This window comes from Moschus berezovskii, chromosome X (assembly GCF_049115385.1).
Source record: "Moschus berezovskii isolate FMDL1 chromosome X, NW_MosBer_1.0, whole genome shotgun sequence".
NCBI classification, from domain to species: domain Eukaryota; kingdom Metazoa; phylum Chordata; class Mammalia; order Artiodactyla; family Moschidae; genus Moschus; species Moschus berezovskii.
In genome coordinates, this window is record NC_142488.1 from 62,277,600 (window position 1) to 62,304,438 (window position 26,839).

Below are 26,839 nucleotides of genomic sequence, written 5' to 3' on the forward strand. Positions count from 1 at the left end.
TTTAATGCAGTATAAAGAAAAAATTTTTTTCTCTCTCCCCAGATCCCTTGTCTAGGTGTTTAGACAGTCTCTCTATTTAAGTGGAAGCATTCTATGTACTCTCTTCTAATCTACTCTTTATTTATGGAGATTGTTCCATATTAGCATATACACCTCTACTGTGTTCTTTTTCATGTCCATATATTGTATAGATGTGCCATTGTATTTATTATACCATTTCCCTATTGATGAACATTAGGTTGGTTCCAGACTTTTGTACACTAGGCTCCAATGAACATTCTTAGTTCTTAGTACATGACATGATGGGGATTTTAGATGACAACTACAATCTTATTTAAGGTTTTGTATATAATTTTTTCTTGTCATACGTTATCAAGAAAATCCTGATTCATACTAATACATAATTGTGAATTATACAGTCTCTTCAATTATTAAACTGATCTAGGAGCTTCGATGAGAAGTGATAGGACATAATTGTGAATTATACAGTCTCTTCAATTATTAAACTGATCTAGGAGCTTCGAGGACATTTAAATTAAATGTTGGATCACTAACGATATATTTCCTGAATGTTATATAATAACCATTAATGTCTGACAAGACACTCACAAAGCTTACAAGAAGCCCTGAAATCATCTTTTTTTGGCTGCCATTGGCTAAGTGCTTCATATACACTATTGCATTTCATCCTTTTTCCCCAGCTTAATTGAGATATTCTTGACTTATAGCATATATTATGTTTAGGTTATACAATGTGATGATTTGACACATGTATTTATTTCAAAATGATTACCATAATAAGGTTAGTTAACACCTCCATCTCCTCATATGATTACCATTTTTTTGTGTGTGTGTGGTGATAACATTTGAACTTTACTCCCTTAGAACAGAGTAGTGGTTACCAGAGGGAAAGGGGGTCAGGGAGAGATGAAATGAATAAAGGGAATCAACTGTGTGGTAATGGATGAAAAGTAAAATTTTAATGGTGAGCACACTATAGTGTATATAGAAGTAGAAGTGCAATCTTGTGTGTGTGGAACATATATTATTATAAACCAATGTTATCTCAATAAAAATGTTTTAATTAAAAAAAGATTTACTCTCTTAACAGCCATCAAGTACATAATACAGTACTGTTGATTATAGTCACCATGCTGTATGTAAAATCTCAGAACTTACTCATCTAATAGCTGGATGTTTGTAGCTTTGACCAACATCTCCCTATTTCCCCTGCCTCTCAGCCTCTGGCCACCACCATTCTACTCTCTTTCTATCTATGAGTTCAGGTTTTTTATATTCCACATATAAGTAAGGACATACAATGTTTGTCTTTCTCCGTCTGGTTTATTTCACTCAGCATGATGCCCTCAGGGTCCATCCATGTTAAAAAAGGCAAGATCTTCTTTTTGGTGGCTGAATAACATTCCTGTGTGTGTGTACCGCATTTTCTTTATTCATTCATCCATCAGTGGCTACTTAGATTGTGAAACTGTCTTTAATAGCATATCGTAACATGTTGAGTTCCATATTCATTTGGTGCCACACAACTGACTATGGAAATGTGATGAGCACATGAACTGAGTAACTGCCTCTGTCTGGTGTTTCAGTACAAGCTCATGTGCTACAGTGGTACAATTATTTGTACAATTTTCTGTGAGTGTGCAGGTAAACTGGGCAAAAGTCTCGTGCACAGCTACAACTTGAAATTACACATTTGCAAAAAATTCAAACATATGTACAAATAACAGAGGTATATTCAAAGACTGCAGAAAAATTAATTAACCTTGCTGTACAAGATTATGTGTCAGCAGACTCCAGCGTGTTAAGATTTGCTTTATAGCATATTAGAATGAGCCATTTGAATGCAGTTTTATTTAAAATAGTTAAAATAATTTTAAATAGCAGTGATGGTTGCACAACATTGTAAATGTACTTAATGCCACTGAACTGTACACTTAAAAGCTGTTAAAATGGTACATTTTATGTTACATATATTTTACCACAATAAAAATAATTTTTCAAACAAAATTCAAACTACAGTTACACAAACTCTGCAGTATTTTTGTGGGTCCCTGAAGTATCCATAAGGTTCTGAGGAACACAATTTGAAAACCGCTGCTCTACAGGGTAAATACAGATACCTGAGCATGACATATGGTGTTTATGATCTGCCCCTAATTGTCCTCTGGCCTCATTATTTGTTACTATTTACTTCGTAACTTGCACTGTTTTCCTATTGAACTACCTGTAGTTCCTAAATGTATGATGCCCTCTCTCACAAATATGTGCCTTGACATATGTTACTTCTCCGCCTGGAATGCCCTTACATTCTTTTTTCCTACTCTTCCCTCCTCTAGCATCATTGTCCTAGTCATTCTTCACAATTCAGCTCAAATTTTCAATTCCCAGTCCCTACTATGAGAACTCATTTTTACTATCTTTATCTTTTCCTTTAATATTATATTTGCAATATTTTTTGTTGGTGTGTCTCTCTCCCTTTATATTTTTAACTCTTTGAAAGTAGGGATTGTGACTTATTCATCTTTGTATCTCTAATGCCTAGCACAGTGCCTAGAATATTGAACATATTCACTAAATGATGAAAAGGACTTGAATGTATGAGGTGAGAAAAGTGGGAGAGTCCAGGATATCTCAGATTTGCTGTTTGTTGGGTGTCTGGTTAGACGGTGAGACAATGAAAAGGAACAGTGCTGGAAGTGAAATAGGTTTGCACTGAAAGATGAATTCTGTGTTGTTTAAGTCTGTGTTATGCAATGTCATGTGTGCACAGCCCACTGGAGGTTATTCAGTTAGCAGATAAAATATAGCTTTGGACAATAGGAAAGAGGTCTGGTTTGGAGATGCAGATTTGAGGGAGTCATTAATACAGATATTTATTGGAACTCTAGGCAAAGATGAGATAACCCAGGAAGAATGCATATAGTAAGCAAAAAGCTTAAGACAGTCCAAAGAGAATACCAACATTTAGTGGGCGGGTATTTGGAAAGTCTACCCCATTAAGTAGACTAGGAATGATTGAGAATGGGGGATACAGTAGTCACATGGCTCTGGAGGGAAGACTTGAGAGTTCAAGATTTCTTTAAATATAGTTTCTACCAACCCCATCTTTTCAGCCTCAAGTCTCTCCTCTTTCCAAGGTACCTGGTGCCTCTAAGGGAGCAAATAAGCTCATTTCCGTAGAGCATAGAGGTTAGGATCATGGACTTTGAAGCCCAACTGCCTCCATTTGAATCCTGACTCTGCCACTTGTTAGCTATGTGACCTTAGGCAAGTTACCTAACCTCTTTGTGCCTCAGCTCTCGTATCTGTTGACACAAGGATAATCATGCTTTATGCACACTTTATGGGACCACTGTGAGGGTTAAGTGAGGTAATATGTATAAAGTTCCTAGAACAGTATCTGGCTTATAGTAAACACTATATAAACTTAGCTGTTATTATCCCTGTCATCATCATTATTGTCCCTTTGCAGGCACTTTAGATTTGCTGAGTCAGTTATTGCTCTTCATCTGTACTCTAAAAACATTGAAATCTCTTGCCTGTTGGTATTTCCTCTCCTGTGCTCTGTGATCTTATGGGTTATCAGTTTCTAAATTCCTTTTAATGGTATCTTAGGGGGGAAAGAAATGCTGATGGTCAGTCTCCTATGTTTGAACAGAACTTCGTCTAATGTTCTCTGTGTTCTTTTTGTATGCGGTTTTGTTACATTGATTCCTGTGAAGCTATATCAATTTTTATTGGAATAATGTGTGTCTAAATAATTACAGTTTTATTTTTTGAAAGCCTTTCATACTTTTCCCCCTTTAGACTTTCGGTACCAGAAGCATAACTCTCTTTCCCCCTGAGTTTTAGAAATCTCTTAACATCTAGTGTACTGATATTTGACCCTGCACCTCAGTCCCCTACAACCAGATTCTCATCATTTCACTTACATTGTCAGTTCTTCCATGTGTGTCAACTTGAAGGCCAAAGCAGCCATTTCTTTCTTGCAGTATCCTTTTGCTGAAGAAATTGTCGTGAGAATAGATAAGGACTATATTGGGTGCTCTGCTTTCAGTGTCATGTAACTTAGCAAACAACTACATTATCTAAGTTTCTCTATCCTATTAATAATAACTTACATGTGGATAGCACTTTATAGATCACATTTGATTTTTATAGCCTCATGAGGTAAGTAAGGTATGTATTACACCTGTTTTATGGATAAAAGGAAAGTTTTAGTGACTTGTCCAAGTTCATACACATTGATAAGTACCAGAGGCAGAGTTTGAGCTAAGATTCTGTCTCCCAATTAAGTTCCTTTTCACCCTATCACCTCTCAGTAGTTACTCCTTTAAGTCTTGTGACCAATTGCAGTAACAGATCATTCCCTTTCTCTCTGACTATGCAGAGTGTATCTGTACTATCATATTACTTCTGTTTTTCCCCCTAATCTTCTCGACTGTGCCACCTGCCTTTCCAGAGAGACATTCATTTCCCTTGCTCCTTTCTATTCCAAAACCCCAACTCTCATTTGAAGAAAAAATTCAGCCTTTTTATTCTTAAGTCTATACTTCTTGCTTAGATCACAGTACCCATAATTTCTTCTCATGGCTTGTCTGGGCTTTTGTTGTTGATCCTGTTAAGTAATAGATGGACATTTTGCCTAATAGGTTTGACACATCTCAGCAGTCTTTCCTTCACATCCCAGATGGGATATGGGCCTATAAGATGGCACAATGTTCTGTTTGGCTAAAAGGTGTAAGAAGAGAAAGAACTGAACTAATATGAGGATTAGTACAGGCAATGGTGAGGTTTGATCAATCTCAGCAGGATCTCCTTCACATCCTGGATGGGATAAATGGCCCTGGAAAATGGCAGTAACAGGAAAAGAAAGAGATGGTTGCTTGAGGGAACTGTTTTTATTTTCATCGTCGTCATTTAGTTGCTCAGTCATGTCTGACTCTGCGACCCCATGGACTTCAGCATGCCGAGCTTCCCTGTCCTTCACCTTCTCCTGGAGTTTGCTCAAACTCATGTCCATGGAGTCGGTGATGCCATCCAACCATCTCATCCTCTGTCGTCCCCTTCTCCTCTTGCCTTCAATCTTTCCCAGCATGAGGGTCTTTTCTAGTGTGTTGGCTCTTCACATCAAGCGGCCAAAATATTGGAGCTTCACCATCAGTCCTTTCAGTGTATTCAGCATTGATTTCCTTTAGGAATTGAATTCCTTCAGGATTGACTGGTTTGATCTCCTTGCTGTCCAAAAGGCTCTCAAGTCTTCTCCAGCACCACAGTTTGAAGGCATCAGTTCTTTGGCACTCAGCCTTATATATTGGGATGTTTGAGCATGTGAATAAACTGAAAAGAAGGAATTCGTAAGGGGAAAATAACTTGAAGATCTTAGAGGGAGGTGGAAGATTGAATGATCCAGGGTCCCTGGGAAAATTAAGGGAATAGAAACACCAGCAGAGGCTTCTGAAGGGAAAATAAAGGTAGTTATTTCCTGCTGAAACAAGGAGAACAACAGAGGAATCAGTAATGGCAAAGAAAGACTGTGAAGTGAGGAGAGGGGAGGTTAGGGAGCCCTTGTGAAGAACTGACCACCATAATGTATTTGTTGAAATCATATACTAATAGAGTGAAGGTAGATTTCCAGTCTTGGAAATGATGAGTGTTTAGAATAGCTGCCATGGTGAAGGAAGAATGAAGAAGAGAAGATGGTCAATTGACCAAGGGTTCAGCCAAGGTCAGATAGCATGTTTTATAATGGATGAATCCAGTCCATTTGATTATGTAACTTTCTTCAGCATTGCAGTGTAGAGAGAAGCACACATGTGCATGCGCAAACACACACACACACACATACACACACACAGCTGGTTTAACCTAGGCCTGGGAATTGACATGGTGGGAATGGCAGAAGGTCATGGGTTTAATGAGTGCTTGGCAAAGTATAACTGAAATGACTGCAGGGTTCAGAATAGGTAGTTTAAAGCCCAGGAAAGATGATCTACCAAGGGTATTAGAAAGAGTCAGTTGGTATTTCCCTGCTGGTCCAGTGGTTAAGACTCCACGCTTCTACTTCAGCAGGTGCAGGTTCGATCCTTGGTCGGGGAACTAAGATCCTGTATGCCGTGTGGTGCAGCGAAAAAGAGAAAGAGTGTCAGTAAATTTGTAGCCACAATAAGGGTGAAGAACAGCATCCATGAAAGAAACGGAAGGATGGTAGTAGGATGCAGTCAGAGAGGAATTTTGGAGTTAAGGAACTTATAGATACAGTTGTTATGTAGATCTTATAGACCTATAAGGGAGTCCAGTGGCTGAATAAGTAGAATAGTACTAACAATCATGATGCCATTTATATATCATATGCAACTGCTGCTACGTCACTTCAGTCGTGTCCGACTCTGTGCAACCCCATAGACGGCAGCCCACCAGGCTCCCCCGTTCCTGGGATTCTCCAGGCAAGAACACTGGAGTGGGTTGCCATTTCCTTCTCCAATGCGTGAAAGTGAAGTCGCTCAGTCGTGTCCGACTCTTAGTGACCCCATGGACTGAAGCCTACCAGGCTCCTCTGTCCATGGGATTTTCCAGGCAAGAGTACTGGAGTGGGTTGCCATTGCCTTCTCCATATATCATATAACTTTGTTTTATATAAGGTATCTTATTAACTCCCCACCACAACCTATGAAGTGGATAGATTTGCCCCCTTCTGTAGAACTTACCCAAACTTGCATAACTAGTTAGTGACAAAGCCAGGATTAGAACCTAGCCACCATTGCCCATGCATTTAACCATTATACTATATAGACTTTCCATGACTGTAATCATTATACTATATAGACTTTTCAAGATAAACATAACCATGGGGGCTTTCAAGGGACCTCAGAGATTATTACAATGTTTAAAAAGTAAACCTTGGAATTTAAGAAGTGGAAGAATGTTTACTCTATTTGAAGCAACAAGAGGAAAGTATAAAAAGTAAATAACTATACAAGTGCTTGTTGTCATGGTGATCTGTTATCTGTCTGTCTGCTTTGTTTCCATGGAAAAGGGCAAGAAGTGCCAACTGACTTAATTGTGCTTTCATCTTTGCCCTTTAAACTTTGTTTAACTGGAAGACCAACTGTTTGAAAGAGGAAGAGATGGAAAGAAAGTAAAATATCAAAGTGGACATCACCAGCTTCTACCAGTATTATGTTTATTCATTTCTACCCATACCACCTAGGGAAAATATGGTGTGTTTTTCAAAGAGCATAAGAATATTTGATAAGAACACTAAAGATTTTTAAATAATATTTTTCTTTTATATAGAGCTTTCTGTTTGGGAAAAAAAAAGACTCTCTCGGAAAAGTGAACAGGATTAAGAGGTTTCCTTAAGATTGCTGAATTAATAATTCTATGGGGTCTTTATTTGTTTCTCTTTCTCATGATAGGTATATGTTAGATGTTACCAAGCAATTTAAATTTTCTTTCCAACTATTAGGTATTAATATTAACCGAGGCCTCCTATGCTTGGGAAATGTAATCAGTGCTCTTGGAGATGACAAAAAGGGTGGCTTTGTTCCCTACAGAGATTCCAAGTTGACTCGACTGCTTCAAGGTAAGCCCAAAGTGCCTCTAAAAAATAAGAGAGTAACTTAGAATGATAGTGATGAGAATGCAAAGATAGGACAGATATTAATAAAAAGCCAGATTTTTGGACTATTACATACAGAGCTGTCCAATTGATAAACAGGAGAGAGACCTGTTGGCAAGCAGGCTTCTAAGGTAATGGAAAAATGTCTTCATATATGGATTTGAGAGCCAAAAAAATCTGTAGTGTCAACTGTACTTAGCACTTTGTATCTGGAAATGAACTTGCTTACTGTATTTATTAATGCTGACAAGCAAAATTCCCTAAAGAGTTAAAATCTACCTAGAGGAAGCATCCAAAGAATGTTTAATCCTAATAGTGGCTGCTAACTTACTTGGCCCAGGCCCTGGTTGTTTTAACCTGATTAACTGCTGACGTCACAGTCTCACTTAAGGAGGATACATGCAATAGGATGCTAAACTATATCATTTTACACAACACAAATTCTTTATGTTTTTATATTGATGCAATAGGAAATTTGTAGATACTTAAGAATTATTTTCTTACAGCTCTGAGATTGAAGTCTCCAACCCAGTGGACAGCTTTGCTTGTGTCCTACTTGTTGGTTTTCATTTCCTTCCATTATTCTTTTTCAGATTCTCTAGGAGGTAATAGCCACACTCTTATGATAGCCTGTGTGAGTCCTGCTGACTCCAATCTAGAGGAAACATTAAACACTCTTCGTTATGCTGACAGAGCAAGAAAAATCAAGAACAAACCTGTTGTTAATATTGATCCCCAGACAGCTGAACTTAATCATCTGAAGCAACAGGTAGAAGGGACTTAACATTTGATGGGGAAAATTACAAGTATGTGAGTGGAATGATAGAGCTCCTGTTTCTCAGCTTTTTCTCCACCAGGACTTTAGAGATGTTGGTTAAGCATTCTGTTAGTATGAAGACATGTTAAAGTAACTCCTATGAACATGTTTTTTGGTCATATTTAAGATTAGAGGGTGGGACTGGATATTTCACTGATAAAGAAGTGAGCAGTGAGAGATGGGGCAAGAGAGGTATGCAGGAGTCAGATCCCAAAGGTCCTTATATGATTGGTTAAAGAATTATAATAAACACTATGGCCTGAACTAAAGACAGAAGCAGTCGAGATAAAGAAAGGGGGACAAATTATTGATAGAAACAAACAAACAAAAAAAAAAACAAGGAGGTAGAATGTATGTGTGTTGTGTGTTAGCCACTCAGTTGTGTCCGACTCTTTGCGACCCCACAGACTGTAGCCCACCAGGCTTCTCTGTCCATGGAATTCTCCAAGCAAGAATACTGGAGTGGATTGCCATGTGGCTACAGATTTGATGTGAAAGGGTAGGTAGGGAGAATAAAAGTTGATCCCCAGGTTTTTTGCTTGGGCAACTGAATAAATGGTAGTAACAATCATTGAGTCAGGGAATTTAGGAGGAAAATAGGGGTCAGGCAGGGAAATGGAAATGATGAAATTCAGTTTTGGGCATTTTGAGTTTTAAGCTCTTGAGGGACATCTAAGTATAGTTATTCAAACATGGCTGGGTATGTGGGTTTAATGTAGAGAGGTCTGAAGATACAGATTTGTATGTCAGCATTTAGCTATGACAAACCTAGACAACATATTAAAAAGCAGAAACATTACTTTGCCAACAAAGGTCTGTCTGGTCAAAGCTATGATTTTTCTAGTAGTCATGCATAGATGTAAGAGGCGGACCTTAAAGAAAGCTGAGTACCGAAGAACTGATGCTTTTGAACTATGGTGTTGGAGAAGACTCTTGAATGCCCCTTGGGCTGCAAGGAGATCCAACCAGTCCATTCTAAAGGAAATCAGTCCTGAATATTCATTAGAAGGTCTGATGCTGAAGCTGAAGCTCCAATACTTTGGCCACCTGATGTGAAGAACTGACTCATTTGAAAAAACCCTGATACTGGGAAAGATTGAAGGCAGGAGGAGAAGGGGATGACAGAGGATGAGATGGTTGGATGGCATCACCGGCTCCATGGACATGAGTTTGTGCAAGCTCCAGGAATTGGTGATGGACAGGGAAGCCTGGCATGCTGTAGTCCTTGGGGTTGCAAAGAGCCAGACATGACTAAGCAACAAAAGTGAGAATTTAGATGGTACATGATGTTACAAAGATGAAATCGAAGAGTGCCTGGCATGTTAAAGGCACTTACATTTGCTGAGTGAGCAAATGGCCAAGAAGAGAGACGAAGGCTAGATAGAACTCAGGGTTAACAGCAGTATTTAAGGAAGGGGGAAAGGAGAGCCGACAACAAGGGAGATGAAGAAAGAGCAAAGAGGTAGGAAGAAAATCAGTGGTTCATGAAAGACAAGGGAAGAAAGTTTCAAGGAGGGCTATTTATAAAGAAGTGTAAAGATAAGGATTAAAAAGGTCCATTGATTTTTTTTTTTTAATCAGCCAGAGAGCTATTGATGACTGCAGTGAGAAGAGGGTCAGGGGAATGATAGGAGCAGATTGCGATGGGATGGACAGTGAATGCTAGACAAGGAAGTGGAGGAAGTTGGTAGGCTCTTCTTTCAAGAAGGCAAGATAAAAGAAGATAGTAGCTGGTAGTCAAGGGTCAAGGGATATAAATCTATGGATTTTTTTTTTTAAATATGGAAGAGACTTGAACATATGAAAGAACCAGAGACTGGTTGGGATAGACTTGGAGAGACTGAGAGTATAAATGAGTTGATCAGGTGTTTTCTTTTAGTTAAGATCCTCTGCACAAATAAAGAGGGCTTCACCTTAGACAGTAGAGGGGATACCTGCCCATAAGACTAGAAGAAAAGAGGTTAGAATAGGAAGGATACATTGACACTAATTTAGATAAACAAGAAGGGAAACTGAGCGATTTTCAGCCTGATGACCATTTTCTTCTCAAAGCAGAAGAAAATTTTCTTCTCTTCATTTTCTAAGAGCAGTCAAGCAGATGATAGCATCAAGGGATTGAAGAGACCTCAGAAGGCTTAAAGTCTTGGAAATGGAAGAAGTAGCTGACTAGGAACATGAATTTGTGGTGGTATCAGTATGACTGTGCAACAGCTCAATAGCACTAGCAGAGTAGCAGGTAGCGAGATTGACCCCCTTGGCAGGTCAGCTTTTCTTGGTATAGTACTCTTCCCAGTGGGAATCTAGTGTTTCTCAGCAGTCTAGTGCTCACTCCATCTCTCGCTTCCTCCTCAGTGATAATTACAACTCATTTAATCTGTTGTCTTCCTTCCTTTTATTGTCCTTTATTTCCTTCCTCTTAAGGTTCACTATAGAAAATATAAGTAATTTACCTGTTTACAAAATCCCTTTAATTATAAGGTACCTTATTCAGTGCTGCTGCTTTGTTTGCTTTTATGTGTACTCCCATTGCCAGAAATGCTTTTCTTCCTGGTCATTTATTTGTTCATCCATTCCAACAATAAATATTTACCAAACACTATTACGTGCCAGGTACTGTGCTGGAATATATTGTTGAGCAAAGAAGACAGTTTCTGCCTTCATGGGACTCTCCTAGTGGGAGAGACAAACAAACATTAAGCACACAATCATACCAATGTATTATAAACTGAAATAGTGTACTACAGGGCACTGTGAAAGTATGAACAGGATCTTCTGTTAAGTATCTACTCTGAGAAGAAGGATTCCCTGAGGTAACTATGTTTGAGCTGAGATCTGAAAGACGAAGTAGGAATCATCTATGCAGAAAAGAAAGAAGAAGATTCCAGAGAGAAGAAATGCATGTTGTTGTTTAGTCACTAAGTTGTGTCCAACTCTCTGTGACCCCTGGGGTGTAGCCCACCAGATTCCTCCATCCATGGGATTTCCCAGGCAAGAATACTGGAGTGGTTGCCATTTCCTTCTCCAGGGGATCTTGCTATCCCAGGGATCAAATCAGCATCTGCTGCTTAACAGGTAGGTTCTTTACCACTGAGCCACCTGCAAAGCACACTAGTGTATGTATCAAAGTATAATGGGAAAGAGTATTGACAATGCAGCCAAGTTGCCCGGGTTCAAATCCTGTCTCTATACCTCACTAGCTATGTACCCTGGGCACGTTCTCTGTGCCTCAGTTTCCCTATCTATAAAACAGAAACAATAATAATAGTACCTGCTTCATAGAGTTTTTATGAGAGTTAAATGAGTTAATACATATAAAGCACTTAGAACAGTGCTAGCCATATAGCATGTCTGCAAAGGTCTTGAGTTAGGAAGGAGTATGGTGCATTTGAAGACCTCAGAATGCCATTGTGTCTAGAGTGGAGAGAGCAAGGAACAGGTAATCCAGTCTGAGACTGGAAAAGAAACAGGCCTGATCGAAGCCACATGTACTATGTTAAAAATGATTTTAAGTTAGGTGGCAGCATTAATAATTTATTTACACTTTTGAAAGATGATATGGCTGCTGGAAACAGCGTCAGACTTTATTTTTTTGGGCTCCAAAATCACTGAAGATGGTAATTGCAGCCTTGAAACTAAAAGACGCTTACTCCTTGGAAGGAAAGTTATGACCAACCTAGAGAGCATATTAAAAAGCAGAGACATTACTTTCCCAACACAGGTTCATCTAGTCAAGGCTATGGTTTTTCCAGTGGTCATGTATGGATGTGAGAGTTGGACTGTGAAGAAAGCTGAGCGTCAAAGAATTGATGCTTTTGAACTGTGGTTTTAGAGAAGACTCTTGAGAGTCCCTTGTACTGCAAGGAGATCCAATCAGTCCATCCTAAAGGAGATCAGTCCTGGATGTTTATTGGAAGGACTGATGCTCAAGCTGAAACTCCAATCCTTTGGCCACCTCATGCAACGAGTTGACTCACTGGAAAAGACTCTGATGCTGGGAGAGATTGGGGGCAGGAGGAGAAGAGGACAACAGAGAATGAGGCGGCTGGATAGCATCACCGACTCAATGCACATGAGTCTGAGTGAACTCTGGGAGCTGGTGATGGACAGGGAGGCCTGGCGTGCTGTGATTCATGGGGTCACAAAGAGTCGGACATGACTGAGCAACTAAACTGAACTGAACTGATGGCTGCTGTGCACAAATAGATTATGGTGGAACAAAAATATACTCATGGAGACCACTTAAGTTACTGCAGTGGTCCAAGAGGAAGAAAAGTGGTGGCTTGGACTTAGGGTGGTGGTGGTGATAGAAGTGACCAGTGGGTTAGATAAGGGGGTGAAGGTATGACACCCAGCTTTCTGGCATGTGAAACTGATATTCACTGAACCAGAATACACTAGAGAAAAACCAGGTTTGGGATAGCAGACAACTAAGTGGAAATATCAAGTAGATAGTTCAGTATAAAGGTTCTAAATTCAAAATATTTGAGAAGATTCCCTGGAGAAGGAAATGACAACCGCTCCAGTATTCTTGCCTGGGAAATAGCATGGACAGAGGAGCCTGGTGGGCTACAGTTCATGGGGTCACAAGTAGTCAGACATGACTGAGCGACTAACACTTTCAGTAATAGTAATACTCAGTTCCCAGTATTATTTATTAATAACGTTAATATTTCCCAATAGCAATACTCAGTCCCCTCAGGGCTGATTTGAGGACTAAATGAGACATTATGTCTAAACCGTCTTCCATGGTGTCTGACTCCAGGGGCTAGATTCAGGCCTTAAAGAAGCTCCCTTTGTTTCAGGTTTCCTGTCTCACCTTGACATGGTTCAGAAAAACCCTTTTATATTCATTATTTAATTTTATCATCATAATATGCCAATGAACACAACAGGTATCTTTATCCCCATTTTAAGACACTGGGGTCTAAGAAATGACTATGGTGGTTCAGGGCAGGCTGACAGGAACCAGGTCACCTGATAGCCAGCCCTTGACTTTTCCCACTATCTCTCCCCAGTGGAGTGGTAGTGGCTTTTCAAGGAACAAGAAAATTCTTCTCCCTGCAATTGGATGTAAGCCTTACTTGCAGGTTGCAAGGGAGAGAGAGCTGGATTGGAGGGGAAAACACTCCCCTGCCAGCAGTTCCTTCACTGATGGCCAGCAAATCGTCCCTAAGCTTTCTGCCTGAAGGCATAAAATGGAGGTAAAATATCAGTTTCTCCCTATCAAACAACCTTGTTCCCTGTAAATGCTTTAAAAATCTGTATTGTTGTTGGTGTTTAGTTACTAAGTCATGTCTGACTCTTTGCAACCCTATGGACTGTAGCCCACCAGGCTCCTCTGTCCATAGGATTCTCCAGGGACTGAACCCACTACTTCTGCATTGCAGGCTGATTCTTTACTGCTGAGCCACCAGGGAAGCCCAGAGAAATCTGTGTGGATCAAATGAGATCACATGTGTAGTCATGCTTTGGAAATAATGATGTGATAGTAAATGAAAAATACTAGTGTTCTTGCATTTTAAAAGTTCTAAATTCAGAAAGATCTGTGTTTGAGATAAATTTGGGAGTCACCAGTTTTTATTAATAAATGGTAATTGAAACTATAGGCAGAGAGCTTTGAGGAACTTTATCACCTAAAGGACAGTTGGAGCAAAGATGAACTAAGAAATTGACTAGAAGATCATCTTGAAAAATAGAAGGAAAAGCAGGAAAGTGTGGTGTCTGGTAACCCAAATGCTACCAAACAGTCAAATAAAATGAAGACTAAAAAATGCCCATGGGATATAGTGACATTAAGACCATTGGTGACATTATCCAAAGTTATTTCAGTGGAATGTTGTGGGCACAAATCAGATTAGAGTAAGTTAAAGAGCAAGTGAGAGAAGAAGAGCAAAGGAAATGGAGGCAGTGGGTGTAGACTATTTTCTTAAACTTTATGAAGGACAGAAATCAAGCAAAAAGTGGTAGGAAGTGGGATTGGAGGAGGTGCTTTTAAGATGGTAGAGACTTGAACATGTTATAATCTTAATAGGAAGGATACTGTAAAAAGAGAGAAGTCACATATATAGAAGAGAGAGGAGATAACAAATAGAGTAAGATTTATTAGAAGGCAAGAAGAGCTGGGATCCAAAACTCAAGCAGAACAGCTCCTCTTTTGTCATAAGAGGGAATGGAGACAATGATTACAGGTGCACTCTGGTTTAAGATCCATCCCCACAAAGCCTCCTTTAGACTATTGTGGGATTTATTAATTTGCTTCTTCTCAGAACCCTAAAGTACTTAAGTATACTTGATGACTTAGCATCTTCTGTCTTGTGTTGTTTCCTACTTTTTCAGGCCTTAGTCTTGTCTTCATCAGCTAGATTGTAAACTAGATAATAAACCACAAGAGTTTATTTTGTGTCCCCCCACATTGCCTAGCTCAGTGCTAAGTCTGATTTAAAAAAAAAAAAACAGAATAGAGGCTCAATAAAAACTCACGAAGATGCTTAGGTAAAAGAGATGACACCTTCTAAGTACTAGTTATTCATGTAGTGCTGATTGTCTTTTTATCATTGAATCATCAACCATGTTGCTTTCTGTAATACCTAAGATATGCCTTAGATTTCATAGGCATCAAGTAAAATTCAGTTCAGCTCACTGGTGTCTGACTCTTTGCGACCCCATGGACTGCAGCACGCCAGGCCTCCCTGTCCATCACCAACTCCTGGATTTACCCAAACTCATGTCCATTGAGTCGGTGATGCCATCCAACCATCTCATCCTCTGTTGTCCCCTTCTCATTCTCTGTCATCCCCTTCTCCTCCCGCCTTCAATCTTTCCCAGCATCAGGGTCTTTTCCAGTGAGTCAGTTCTTCACATCAGGTGGCCAAAGTATTGGAGTTTCAGCTTCATCAGTCCTTCCAATGAACACTCAGGACTGATCTCCTTTAGGATGGATTGGTTGGATCTCCTTGCAGTCCAAGGGACTCTCAAAAGTCTTCTCCAACACCACAGTTCAAAAGCATCAAGTAAAATTACCCTACTGCTAATCATGATAATTTTGCTGAGTAGGGATAAGTAGTTTTGATTGATAACTAGCTGACTATTTTTCTTTGCCTTTTCCAGGTCCAGCAGCTACAGGTCTTGTTGCTACAAGCCCATGGAGGTACCCTGCCTGGATCTATAAAGTAAGAGCCATAGACTAATTTTAAATGTATATTCTAACAGAGCCTTTTTCTCCTTATAATTGTTTCCCCCCTGATATTCTAAAGTTTCTGATAGCACTTGGTGTCAAGGTAGGGATCTTAACAAACTTGCTGTCTATTTAGGACTTAGCTAGTTAGCTTTGAGACAACCTGATATAATAGAAAAAGCATGGGTTCTGGCCTCAGAAATTTATTAATTGGAATCCTACTTTGAGGAAGAGGTATTTTTCTGCTCCTACCACTTATTTATCTGATTATGTATTTATAGCCATATAGACCCATGGGTATTTATTTTATTCTATGCGTTAATACCCAATACTATCATCATTTATTTTATATCTTGTTTTATTTTTTGTTTCTTATCCACTAGGAACACCTTCAGAGTAGCTCTTGTATTCTTTAACACACCGTCAAGTTTTTAAGCATTTCCACCAGATGTTGTATTTTTCTTGCCTCAGCTCTGGAATCAATCATATGTCCAAGGAGCCCTGTTTTTTCTTTTAGTTGGAAAATGGTATTTAGAAACAGATCTGGGCATTAGGTGTGCCCATTGTTACTGGGATATCACTACTTCTAGGCCCTCTCAGTGAGTAGAGCTAGGAAATATCTGTATGTACAGTAACCCACACATATATCTATATTTTTATATCTATCTAACTGAATATATGTTAAAAACCATGATTTTAGACTGATACCTCTGATTCCAATATCTTCCCACTCTTTGTTTATAACTTCTTTCTCCAACAGTGAAAAACCAGCTCTCATTATCTGCATTCTATTTACTTACGAGTTCAGTTCTAGTAGACACATAAAATAATTTTGGAATTGCTAGCCCATACCCCTGTGAGAAACACTTTTAGTAACTAGATTACAACATATATGTACAGTTCTTTTTGTCTTTAGACTTTAAAGTATCCAGGCAAGATACTGTTTCCCAGAGTTACTGTTTGTATTCTATTGTGGATCCCCCCTACATCTTGCTTGGTTGGTTTTAATTGTTTATATTTTCGATATATGAAGAGTATGTTAAGCATTATTGATAGTCTAAAAGTCAGGGTTTTACAAAAAGATATACTCAGAGCAGAGAAATGTAAATCAAAATCGCAATGAGATATCACTATACACCTTGTCAGGATGGCTACTATAAAAAAAAACAGAAAATAACAGATGTTGGAAAGGATGCAGGGAGAATGTGGAGAAATTAGAACCTTTGTACATTGTTGAATGGATTGTAAAATGATATAACTGCTATGGAAAGCAGTATGGAGGTAACTCAAAAAATTAAAAATAGAACTACCATATGATCCAGCAATCCCACTTCTGGGTATATATCTTAAAGAACTGTAAACAGTGTCTCAAAGAGATATTTGCTTACCCACCTATTCATAATAGATCCCGTGGACAGAAGAGCCTGATGGGCTACAGTCCATGGAGTCACAAAAGAATTGAACATGACTTAGCGACTAAGCAACAATATATACATACAACAAAATGTTGTTGTTGTTATCATTCAGTCTCTCAGTCATGTCTGACTCTTTGTGACCCCATGGACTGCAGCACACCAGGTTTCTCTGCCTTTCAGTATCTCCCAGAGTTTGCTCAAACTCATGTCCATTGAGTCACTGTGCCATCCAACCATCTGTTACCTCCTCCTCCTGCCCTCAATCTTTCCCAATATCATTCAGCCTTTAAAAGGAAGGAGATCCTATCACATGTTACAACATGAAGTGAAATAATCAAGTCACAAAAAGACAAATGCTGTATGATTCCACTTATATAAGGAATTTACAGTAGTCAAATTCACAGAAATGAAGAGTAGCGTGGTTACCAAGGGCTAGGGGAGGGGCAAAAGGGGAGTTATTATTTAGTGGGTATATAATTTGAGTTTTACAAGATGAAAAATTTCTGGCGATCTGTTTCACAGCAATGTAAATATACTTAATGCTACTCAATTGTACACTTAAAAGCAGTTAAGATGACAAGTTTTATGTTATATGTTTTTTGCTGTACTGTGCTGTGCTCAGTCACTTCAGTTGTGTCCAACTCTTTGTGACCTACAGACTGTAGCCCACCATGCTCCTCTGTCCATGGGATTCTCCAGGCGAGAATACTGGAGTGAGTTGCCGTGTCCTCCTCCAGGGGATATTCCCGACCCAGGAATTGAACCTGTATCTCCGGTGTCTCCTACATTATATACAGGTTCTTTACCCACTGAGCCACCTGGGAAGCCCATGTGTTTTTTTACCACAATATAAAAAAAGAAAAAACCTACAAAAGAACTAAAAAAAAATATAGGCAAAGTTCTCTGTGCATATAGGTGAAGGTAAAGAGCATTCTATGAATAAAAACAGTGACAAAAACTAAAAGAATAGACCAGGGATGGAGAGTTGCTGTTGAATGGGTATGGAGTTTCAGTTTTACAGGATGAAAATGTTATGGAGAGTCATTGCACAACAGTGTGAATATACTAACACTTTTGAACTGTACACTTAAAAATGGTTAAGATGGTAAATTTTATGTTATGCTTTTTACCACAATTGTCTTTTAAAAGAAAAAAATATGTATACTCAGAGAAGTGTTCCTGTTTGTCCCTGCTATCCTGTCCCCATTCCACCCTTATTTCCACTTCTTTACCACCACATTCTCCTTACCCCTGTATTTAATCAATCTCTTTAGTTTCTTCCTATATTTCTTTTGTACAAATGAGCGGTTACTTGCATATTATTTCATACCCCCTTCTTTCTCATAAGAATGATAGTACACTATAAATATACTTTGTGGCTTTGCTTTTAAGTATTTTCCAAAAGTCATTTATCAGTTCATAGAAGTCTTCCTCATTCTTTTTTGTACAGCTCCATGGTACTCTTATTGTGTATATGTGCCATACGTAGTAACTCACTTTCTCTCCTGTGTATGGGCATTTAGGTTGCTTCCAATATTTTGTAATTACAGACATGCTGCAGTGAATAACCTTTTATGTGTATATTTTCTTCTTTTTTCTTTCTTTCCTTATTAGCTGCACTGGATCTTAGTTGCAGCGTGGGGGATCTTTAGTTGTGGCATGTGAACTCTTAGCTGTGGCATGTGGGATCTAGTTCCCTGACCAGGGATAGAACTCAGAACCCCTGCATTGAGAGTGTGGAATCTTAGCCATTGAACCACCAGGGAAGTCCATGCATATATTTTCATATTGTTAGTTTTCTTCAGAGTAGGTTTCTAGGAATGGGATTGCTGGGGCAAAAGGTAAGTGCATGTGTGGTTTTGTTAGATATTGCCACATTCCCTTCCAAGATTATACCCATTTGTATTCCCAGCAGCAGTGTGTAAGAGTGCTTTTTTCCCCACAGCCTTGCCAATAGAATGTGTTGTCATATATTTTCAATTTTTGCTAATCTGATACAAGAGAAGTTCTATCTCAGTGTTGTTTTATTTTGCATTCCTTTAATCATGAATGGGTTTGAGCTTTTTTCCCCAAATGTTTCAGGGCCATTATTATCTCTTTTTCTGGTAAACTGTCTGTTCATGTGTCCCATTTCTTATTGGGTTTTTTGATCCGTTGGCCCTTTTTTTAAAAAATGTGATTAAATATGCATAAAAATTTTATCAATTTAAGTATACAGTTCATTGGCATTAAGTATATTCACAATATTGAGCAACCAGCAGCACCATCCATTCCTCAAACTTTTTTCTTTCATCTTTCAAAACTGAAACTGTACCCATTAAAAAATAACTCCTTGTTTCCCCTTCTCTCCAGCCCCTGGCAATCATAATTCTACTTTCATTGATTACTCTAAGTACCTCATATGAATGGAATAATACAATAGTTGTCCTTGAGCGACTGTTATGTTTCACTTAGCATGATGTCTTCAAGTTTCATCCATGTTGTCGTATGTGTGAGAATTTCCTTCCTCTTTTTAAAATATTGATTTATTTGGCTGAGTTGTGTCTTAGTTGCGGCACAGGGGATCTTTGTTGTGTCATACGGGATCTTTCATTGTGGTGCACAGACTCTCTGGTTGTGGCACGCAGGCTCAGTAGTTGCAGCACATGGGTTCTGTAGTTGTGATGCATGGGCTTAGTTGCTCTGAGGCATGTGGGATCTTAGTTCCCTAACCAGGGATCAAACCATGTCCCCTGCGTTGCAAAGCAGATTCTTTTTATTTTATTATTATTATTATGTTGGCTGTGCTGGATCTTTGTTGCTGTGCATGGGCTTTCTCTAGTTGAGGCAAGTGGGGAGGAGCTACTCTTCATTGCAGGGGCACAGGCTTTTCATTGTGGAGGCTTCTCTTCTTGTGGAGCACAGGCTTTAGGCATGTGGGCTTCAGTAGTTGCAGCACAAGGGCTCAGTAGTTGTAGCACAAGGGCTCAGTTGCTCCCTAGCATGTAGAATCTTCCCAGTTCACTTCAGTTCAGTTGCTTAGTTGTGTCTGACTCTTTGCAACCCCATGGACTGCAGCACACCAGACTTCCCTGTCCATCACCAACTCCCGGAGCTTGCTCAAACTCATGTCCATCGAGTAGGTAATGCCATCCAACCATCTCATCCTCTGTCATCCCCTTCTCCTTCCACCTTCAGTCTTTTCCAGCATCAGGGTCTTTTCCAATGAGTCAGTTCTTCACATCAGGTGGCTAAAGTATTGGAGCTTCAGCTTCAGCATCAGTCCTTCCAATGAATATTCAGGACTGATTTCCTTTAGGATGGACTGGTTGGATCTCCTTGGAGTCCAAGGCACTTTCAAGAGTCTTATCCAACACCACAGTTCAAAAGCATCAATTCTTCGGCACTCAGCTTTCTTTAGAGTTCAACTGTCACATCCATACATGATTATTGGAAAAACCATAGCTTTGACTATACAGACATTTGTCTCTGCTTTTCAATATGCTGTCTAGGTTGGTCTTTAGCTTTCCTCCAAGGAGCATGCATCTTTTAATTTCATGGCTGCAGTCACCATCTCCAGTGATTTTGGAGCCCAGAAATCTAAAGTCTGTCACTGTTTTCATTGTTTCTCCATGAAGTGATGGGGACTGGATGCCATGATCTTCGCTTTTTGAATTTTAAGCCAACTTTTTCACTCTCCTCTTTCACTTTCATCAAGAGGCTCTTTAGTTCTTCGCTTTCTACCATAAGCGTAGTGTTATCTGCATATCTGAGGTTCTTGGTATTTCTCCTAGCAATCTTGATTCTAGCTTGTGCTTCATCCAGCCCAGCATTTCTCATGATGTACTGTGCCTGTAAGTTAAATAAGCGGTACATACAGCCTTGACGCACTCCTTGCCCAATTTGGAAACAGTCTGTTGTTCCATGGCCGATTCTAACTGTTGGTTCTTGACCTGTATCCAGATTTCTCAGGAGGCAGGTCAGGTGGTCTGGTATTCCCATCTCTTTAAGAATTTTCCACAGTTTGTTGTGATCCACACAGTCAAAGGCTTTGGTGTAGTCAATAAAGCAGAAGCAGATGTTTTTCTGGAACTCTTGCTTTTTCTGTGATCCAACAGATGCTGGCAATTTGATCTCTGGTTCCTCTGCCTTTTCTAAATCCAGCTAGAACATCTGGAAGTTCTTTGTTCATGTACTGTTGAAACCTGGCTTGGAGAATTTTGAGCATTACTTTGCTAGTGTGTGAGATGAATGCAATTGTGCAGTAGTTGGAACAGTCTTTGGCATTGCCTTTATTTGGAATTGGAATGAAAACTGACCTTTTCCAGTCCTGTGGTCACTGCTGAGTTTTCCAAATTTGCTGGCATATTGAGTGCAGCATTTTACAGCATCATCTTATAGGATTTGAAATAGCTCAACTGGAATTTCATGACCTCTACTAGCTTTGTTCATAGTGTTGCTTCCTAAGGCCCACTTGACTTTGCATTCCAGAATGGCTGGCTCTAGGTGAGTGATCACACCATCATGGTTACCTGGGTCATAAAGATCTTTTTTGTATAGTTCTTCTGTGTATTCTTGCCACCTGTTCTTAATATCTTCTGCTTCTATTAGGTCCATACCATTTCTGTCCTTTTTTGTACAGCCCATCTTTGCATGAAATGTTCTCTTGGTGTCTCTAATTTTCTTGAAGAGATCTCTAGTCTTTCCCATTCTATTGTAATCTTCCCAGACTGAGGATCCAAGCCATATCTCCTGCATTGGCAGGAGGATTCTCCACTCCACCACCAGGGAAGTTTGCAAGGTGGATTCTTACCTACTGGACCACCAGGGAAGTCCCAGAATTTTGTTCCGCTTAAAGGCTGAATAGTATTCCATTGTATGTATATACCACATGTTGTGTATCCCTTCATGTGTCGATGGACATGGGTTGCTTCTACCTCTTGGGTATTGTGAATAATGTTTCTATGAACATGTGCATGCAAATAACTCTGCTTTCAGTTTTTGGGTATATACCCAGAAGTGGAATAGCTGGATCATATATTTATTCTATTTTTTATTTTTTAATTAAATTGCCATACCCTTTTCCATAGTGACTACATTATTTTACATTCCTCCAGAAGTGCACAAATGTTGATTTCTCCACATCCTTGCCAGTACTTGGTATTTTCTTTCTTTTTTTTTTTTTAATGATAACCATACTAATTTTGGCCCTTATTTTCAATAGTTCTTTGTATATCAGTGATATTAGTCTTTTGTCTGTAGTGTCACAAATATTTTCTCCTAATTTGTTTTGTACTTTGTGGTTTTTTTGGTTGTGCAAAAAAAATAAACTTTTATGTAGTAAAAAGTTTATGAGACATTTTTTATTACCTCTGGATTTTTTTAACCTCTAGATTTATTGAGATATAATTTATATACCATTAAATCCATTTACTTTAATTATACAATTCGATGGGTTTTTTTGGCTGCACTTGGTCTTCCTTGCTGTGCACAGGCTTTTTCCTCTGGTTGCAGTGAGCTGGGGCTATTCTTTGTTGTGGTGTGAGGGCTCTTCATTGCCATGTCTTCTCTTGTTGTGGAACACAGGCTCTAGGCTCATGGGTTTCAGTAGTTGCAGCACTTGGACTCAGTAGTTGCAGCGCACAGGCTTAGTTGCTCTGCAGCATGTGGAATCTTCCTGGACCAGGGATTGAATTCATGTCCCCTGCATTGGCAGGCACATTCTTATCCACTGCGCCACCAGGGAAGTCCCAATTCAATGGTTTTTAGTAAATTTACAGAGTTGTGCAACTATCACCACAATCCAGTTTTGGAACATTTCCATCACTCCAAGAAGATCCTTTGTGCCCAATTGTAGTCACTACTATTCCCACTCCCAAACCCAGGCAATCACTAATCTGCTTTCTACAAGATTTGCCTATTATGGACGTTTCATATATGTGGAATCTTGCTGTATGTGAACTTTTTGTCTGATTTCTTTGACCTATAATATTTCTGAGATTATCAATACTTCATACCTTTTCATTGTTAAATAGTACTCCGTTGTCTGGATATACCACATTTTGTCTGTTTCCCAGTTGATGAACTTTTGGGTTGTTTCAACTTTGGGGCTATTAGTAATTATGCTGCCATGAACATCAAATTGCAAGTTTTTGTATGGATATATGTTTTTTATTGGGAAGGTACAAGTGGAATTTCATGGTCATATGTTTAACTTTTAAAGAAACTGCCAAACCATTTTCCAAAGTAGCTACATTGTTTTTATGTTCTCATGTTTCTGAATTTTGATTCATAGTTAGAAAGCCTTTCAGTATGCCAAGATTAAAGAGGAATACACCCATGTTTTCTTCTAGTACTTATGTTGCTTTTACTTTGTACATTTCATTTTTCCATTTGGTGTTTGGTGTGAACCTATTTTATTTTAATATCCTTATTTTGCAATAACTCAATCATTGTTTCTGATTATAAAAGTGATACATTGCTTCTTGTAGGACACATAGAAAAGTATAAAGAATAAATCTTAAAATTGCCATAATTTTATCATCCGGAAATGACTGCCTTTCTCTTTGAATTCCTCCCTCTTTGGATCATTTAATCTTGGTTTCCTGATAACATTTTAAGAATGTTGGATAAAGAAACTGAGGAAAGCTTGGATCTTTTAAAGGGTCTACTAAGCATTCGTTCTAGTATAGCCAGTTTAGAAGCAGTTGACCTATCTTCCTTTCCTTTCAATTTAGTATAGACTTGTTTCATGTAAGACAAGACTAACCAAAACCATTTCAGACTTCTGACTACCTAGAATAAGTTATAGGATATAATTTCAGCTACAAAAGTAACAGATTCTAAGAAATAGTTGATAAAGAATCAATTTAACTCAATTGCTCAATGTTTTTCAGAGAAATAAAGATGCTACTGCTTTCCTCAAAAAAATGTACACTTATATTTTTAGAGACGTTTCTTAAGGCTTTTTAACAAAATTTAGTTTATATGCATGAATTTTTTTTGCTTTTTTCCTTAGGTTATGTACTTTCCTTTTTGAATGTGTATCATTGAAACTTTTGTATAGATTTTCTGAGCCTGTTTGTCAATTTGCACATACTCAACTAACTTGAATTCCTAGTAGCATTGGCAGTTAAATAGCATCTGAAAAGAGGAAACATTGGTTTCCATTGTATTTTCTCCATTTGGAGAAACCTTGGAAATTTTTAGAGGGAAAGAAACTATTGAGTAAAAAGTATCATTACTTTGGATCTTGTCAACTTGCATGAATGATACATGGAAGTTTTCAGTTTAATAACAATAAAGAAATCAGAACAATCTAAAATAGCACTAAATTTACCCATAGTTTATTTTTATAATCCACATTTTAATTGAACATACTTCATAAGAGTTCTAATAAATTCTCAAGAGTATAATATGAGACCCTATAGTGTGGCCTTGCTATTAACTTTTTGATAAAGAACATGCTAAGATCTTCTATAAGAATTCATAGAAGTCTTAAACTGGGTGAGAGGGCATCTGTTCCTAAAATCTTTTTCTGTCCTTTCTTGAGATTGAGCATAGCTGTTCCCTGTCCTTTTTTTCTCTTTATTATATCCTTGCAACTATTCACTTCCCCCTGCCGTTTCCTTCAAATCGAATCTTCATATTTCTTCTGATCATTTTTTGCCAGTCCTATTTTCCAGACTTTTGAACAATTAATCCCAGTGCATTAAAAAAAAATCAAAACTGCTTTTTATTGATCTGCTTCATTATTCTGGAACTGATATAGCAAATTATCTGCATAAATTCCAAACATTCTTATCTTTTAAACTATTTCTGTCCCTTCCTTTCACTCCTATTTGAAATGAATGCCATTGCTGCCACCACCCACGCTAAACCATTCAAAATTGATAGACAAATGAACAGGAGGCTGTGGGTCATCAGTTTGAAGCAAGGCAAGCGTTTAGAAGGGAGCACTTATTTATGGAAAGTTGTGAAATGTGTTCTTAGTGACCACAGATCATCATTTCAACATTTTTGTTCCTAAATGCTATTTCCCTAAACTGTACAGCAGATCGGTAAGTCATTTATGTTGATGAGCTTAAAGTTTGACCATGAGGAGTTTCACTTCTACCTCCTCCATACCTCTTCTTTCTCTGCTTCCATAATCTTTAATGAAGGATTGAGAATGGGAAGAGGGAAACTTCTTACATATTTGGAATAATTCGAAAGATCTTAAACCAGGAGCTAAGGGTAAAAATTAGTAACTCCTGTTGCAACCATCAGTTCAGTTCAGTTCAGTCGCTCAGTCATGTTCAACTCTTTGCGACCCCATGAACCACAGCACACCAGGCCTCCCTGTCCATTACCAACTCCCAGAGTTCACCCAAACCCATATCCATTGAGACGGTGATGCCATCCAACCATCTCATTCTCTGTCATCCCCTTCTTCTGCCCTCGGTCTTTGCCAGCATCAGGGTCTTTTCAAATGAGTCAGCTCTTTGCATCAGGTGGCCAAAGTATTGGAATTTCAGCTTCAACATCAGTCCCTCCAATGAACACCCAGGACTGATCTCCTTTAGGATGGACTGGTTGGATCTCCTTACAGTCCAAGGGACTCTCAAGAGTCTTCTCCAAAACCACAGTTCAAAAGCATCAATTCTTTGGTGCTCAGCTTTCTTTATAGTCCAACTCTCACATCCATACATGACTACTGGAATAAACCGTAGCCTTGACTAGATGGACCTTTGTTGGCAAAGTAATGTCTCTGCTTTTTAATATGCTCTCTAGGTTGGTCATAACTTTCCTTCCAAGGAGTAAGCGTCTTTTAATTTCAAGGCTGCAATCACCATCTTCAGTGATTTTGGAGCCCAAAAAAATAAAGTCAGCCACTGTTTCCCCATCTATTTTTCATGAAGTGATGGGACCGGATGCCCTGATCTTAGTTTTCTGAATGTTGAGCTTTAAGCCAACTTTTTCACTTTCCTCTTTCACTTTCATCAAGAGGCTGTTTAGTTCTTCACTTTCTGCCATAAGGGTGATGTCATCTGCATTTGTGAGGTTATTGATATTTCTCCCGGCAATCTTGATTCCAGCTTGTGCTTCTTCCAGCGCAGCGTTTCTCATGTTGTACTCTGCATGTAAGTTACATAAGCAGGGTGACAATATACAGCCTTGACATACTCTTTTTCCTATTTGGAACCAGTCTGTTGTTCCATGTCCAGTTCTAACTGTTGCTTCCAGACCTGCATACAGGTTTCTCAAGAGGCAGGTGGTCTGGTATTCCCATCTCTTTCAAAATTTTCTAACCATATCTGGCTCTAAATTATTACTTTCCTCCAAACCATTAATTTAAAGTAGTTCAGGCATACATTTTTATTTATCCAGTATACTACTTGGCTGGAAGAATGGACATACTTTTTCTAGACTCACAAGGGGTAATTTTAAACCAAGCCCCCCAAAAGCCTATGGGATATATATTTTTAATCCACCTCCAATATAGGTATTATTGATCAGATCTTTTTCTCATATGTTATTTTCTTTGTTTTAGTGTGGAACCATCAGAGAATCTTCAATCTCTAATGGAGAAGAATCAGTCACTGATAGAGGAGAATGAAAAATTAAGTCGTGGTCTAAGTGAGGCTGCTGGTCAGACAGCTCAGATGTTGGAGAGGATCATTTTGGTGAGGCTCCAAAGACTCCAAGACTAAACTAGCAATCTGGACATTTACTAGCTTTAGTTTCTGAAATATTTAATGTGCTTCTCATTATGAGAGACAAGTTACATGAAAAGAAATGGATTAGTATTGCCATATCCTCCATGGAAGCCC

At 38.8% G+C, this 26,839-nt stretch overlaps 1 protein-coding gene across 1 annotated transcript in view; it reads left to right on the forward strand.

The window, feature by feature from the left end:
• KIF4A (kinesin family member 4A) overlaps nt 1-26,839 on the forward strand; it is a 130,771-nt gene that overhangs the window by 44,580 nt on the left and 59,352 nt on the right. The window contains exons 8-11 of the mRNA XM_055438429.1: nt 7,490-7,606; nt 8,236-8,411; nt 15,567-15,628; nt 26,560-26,692. Of these exons, the coding sequence (XP_055294404.1) occupies nt 7,490-7,606; nt 8,236-8,411; nt 15,567-15,628; nt 26,560-26,692 (488 nt within the window). The remainder of the gene's footprint in view (nt 1-7,489; nt 7,607-8,235; nt 8,412-15,566; nt 15,629-26,559; nt 26,693-26,839) is intronic.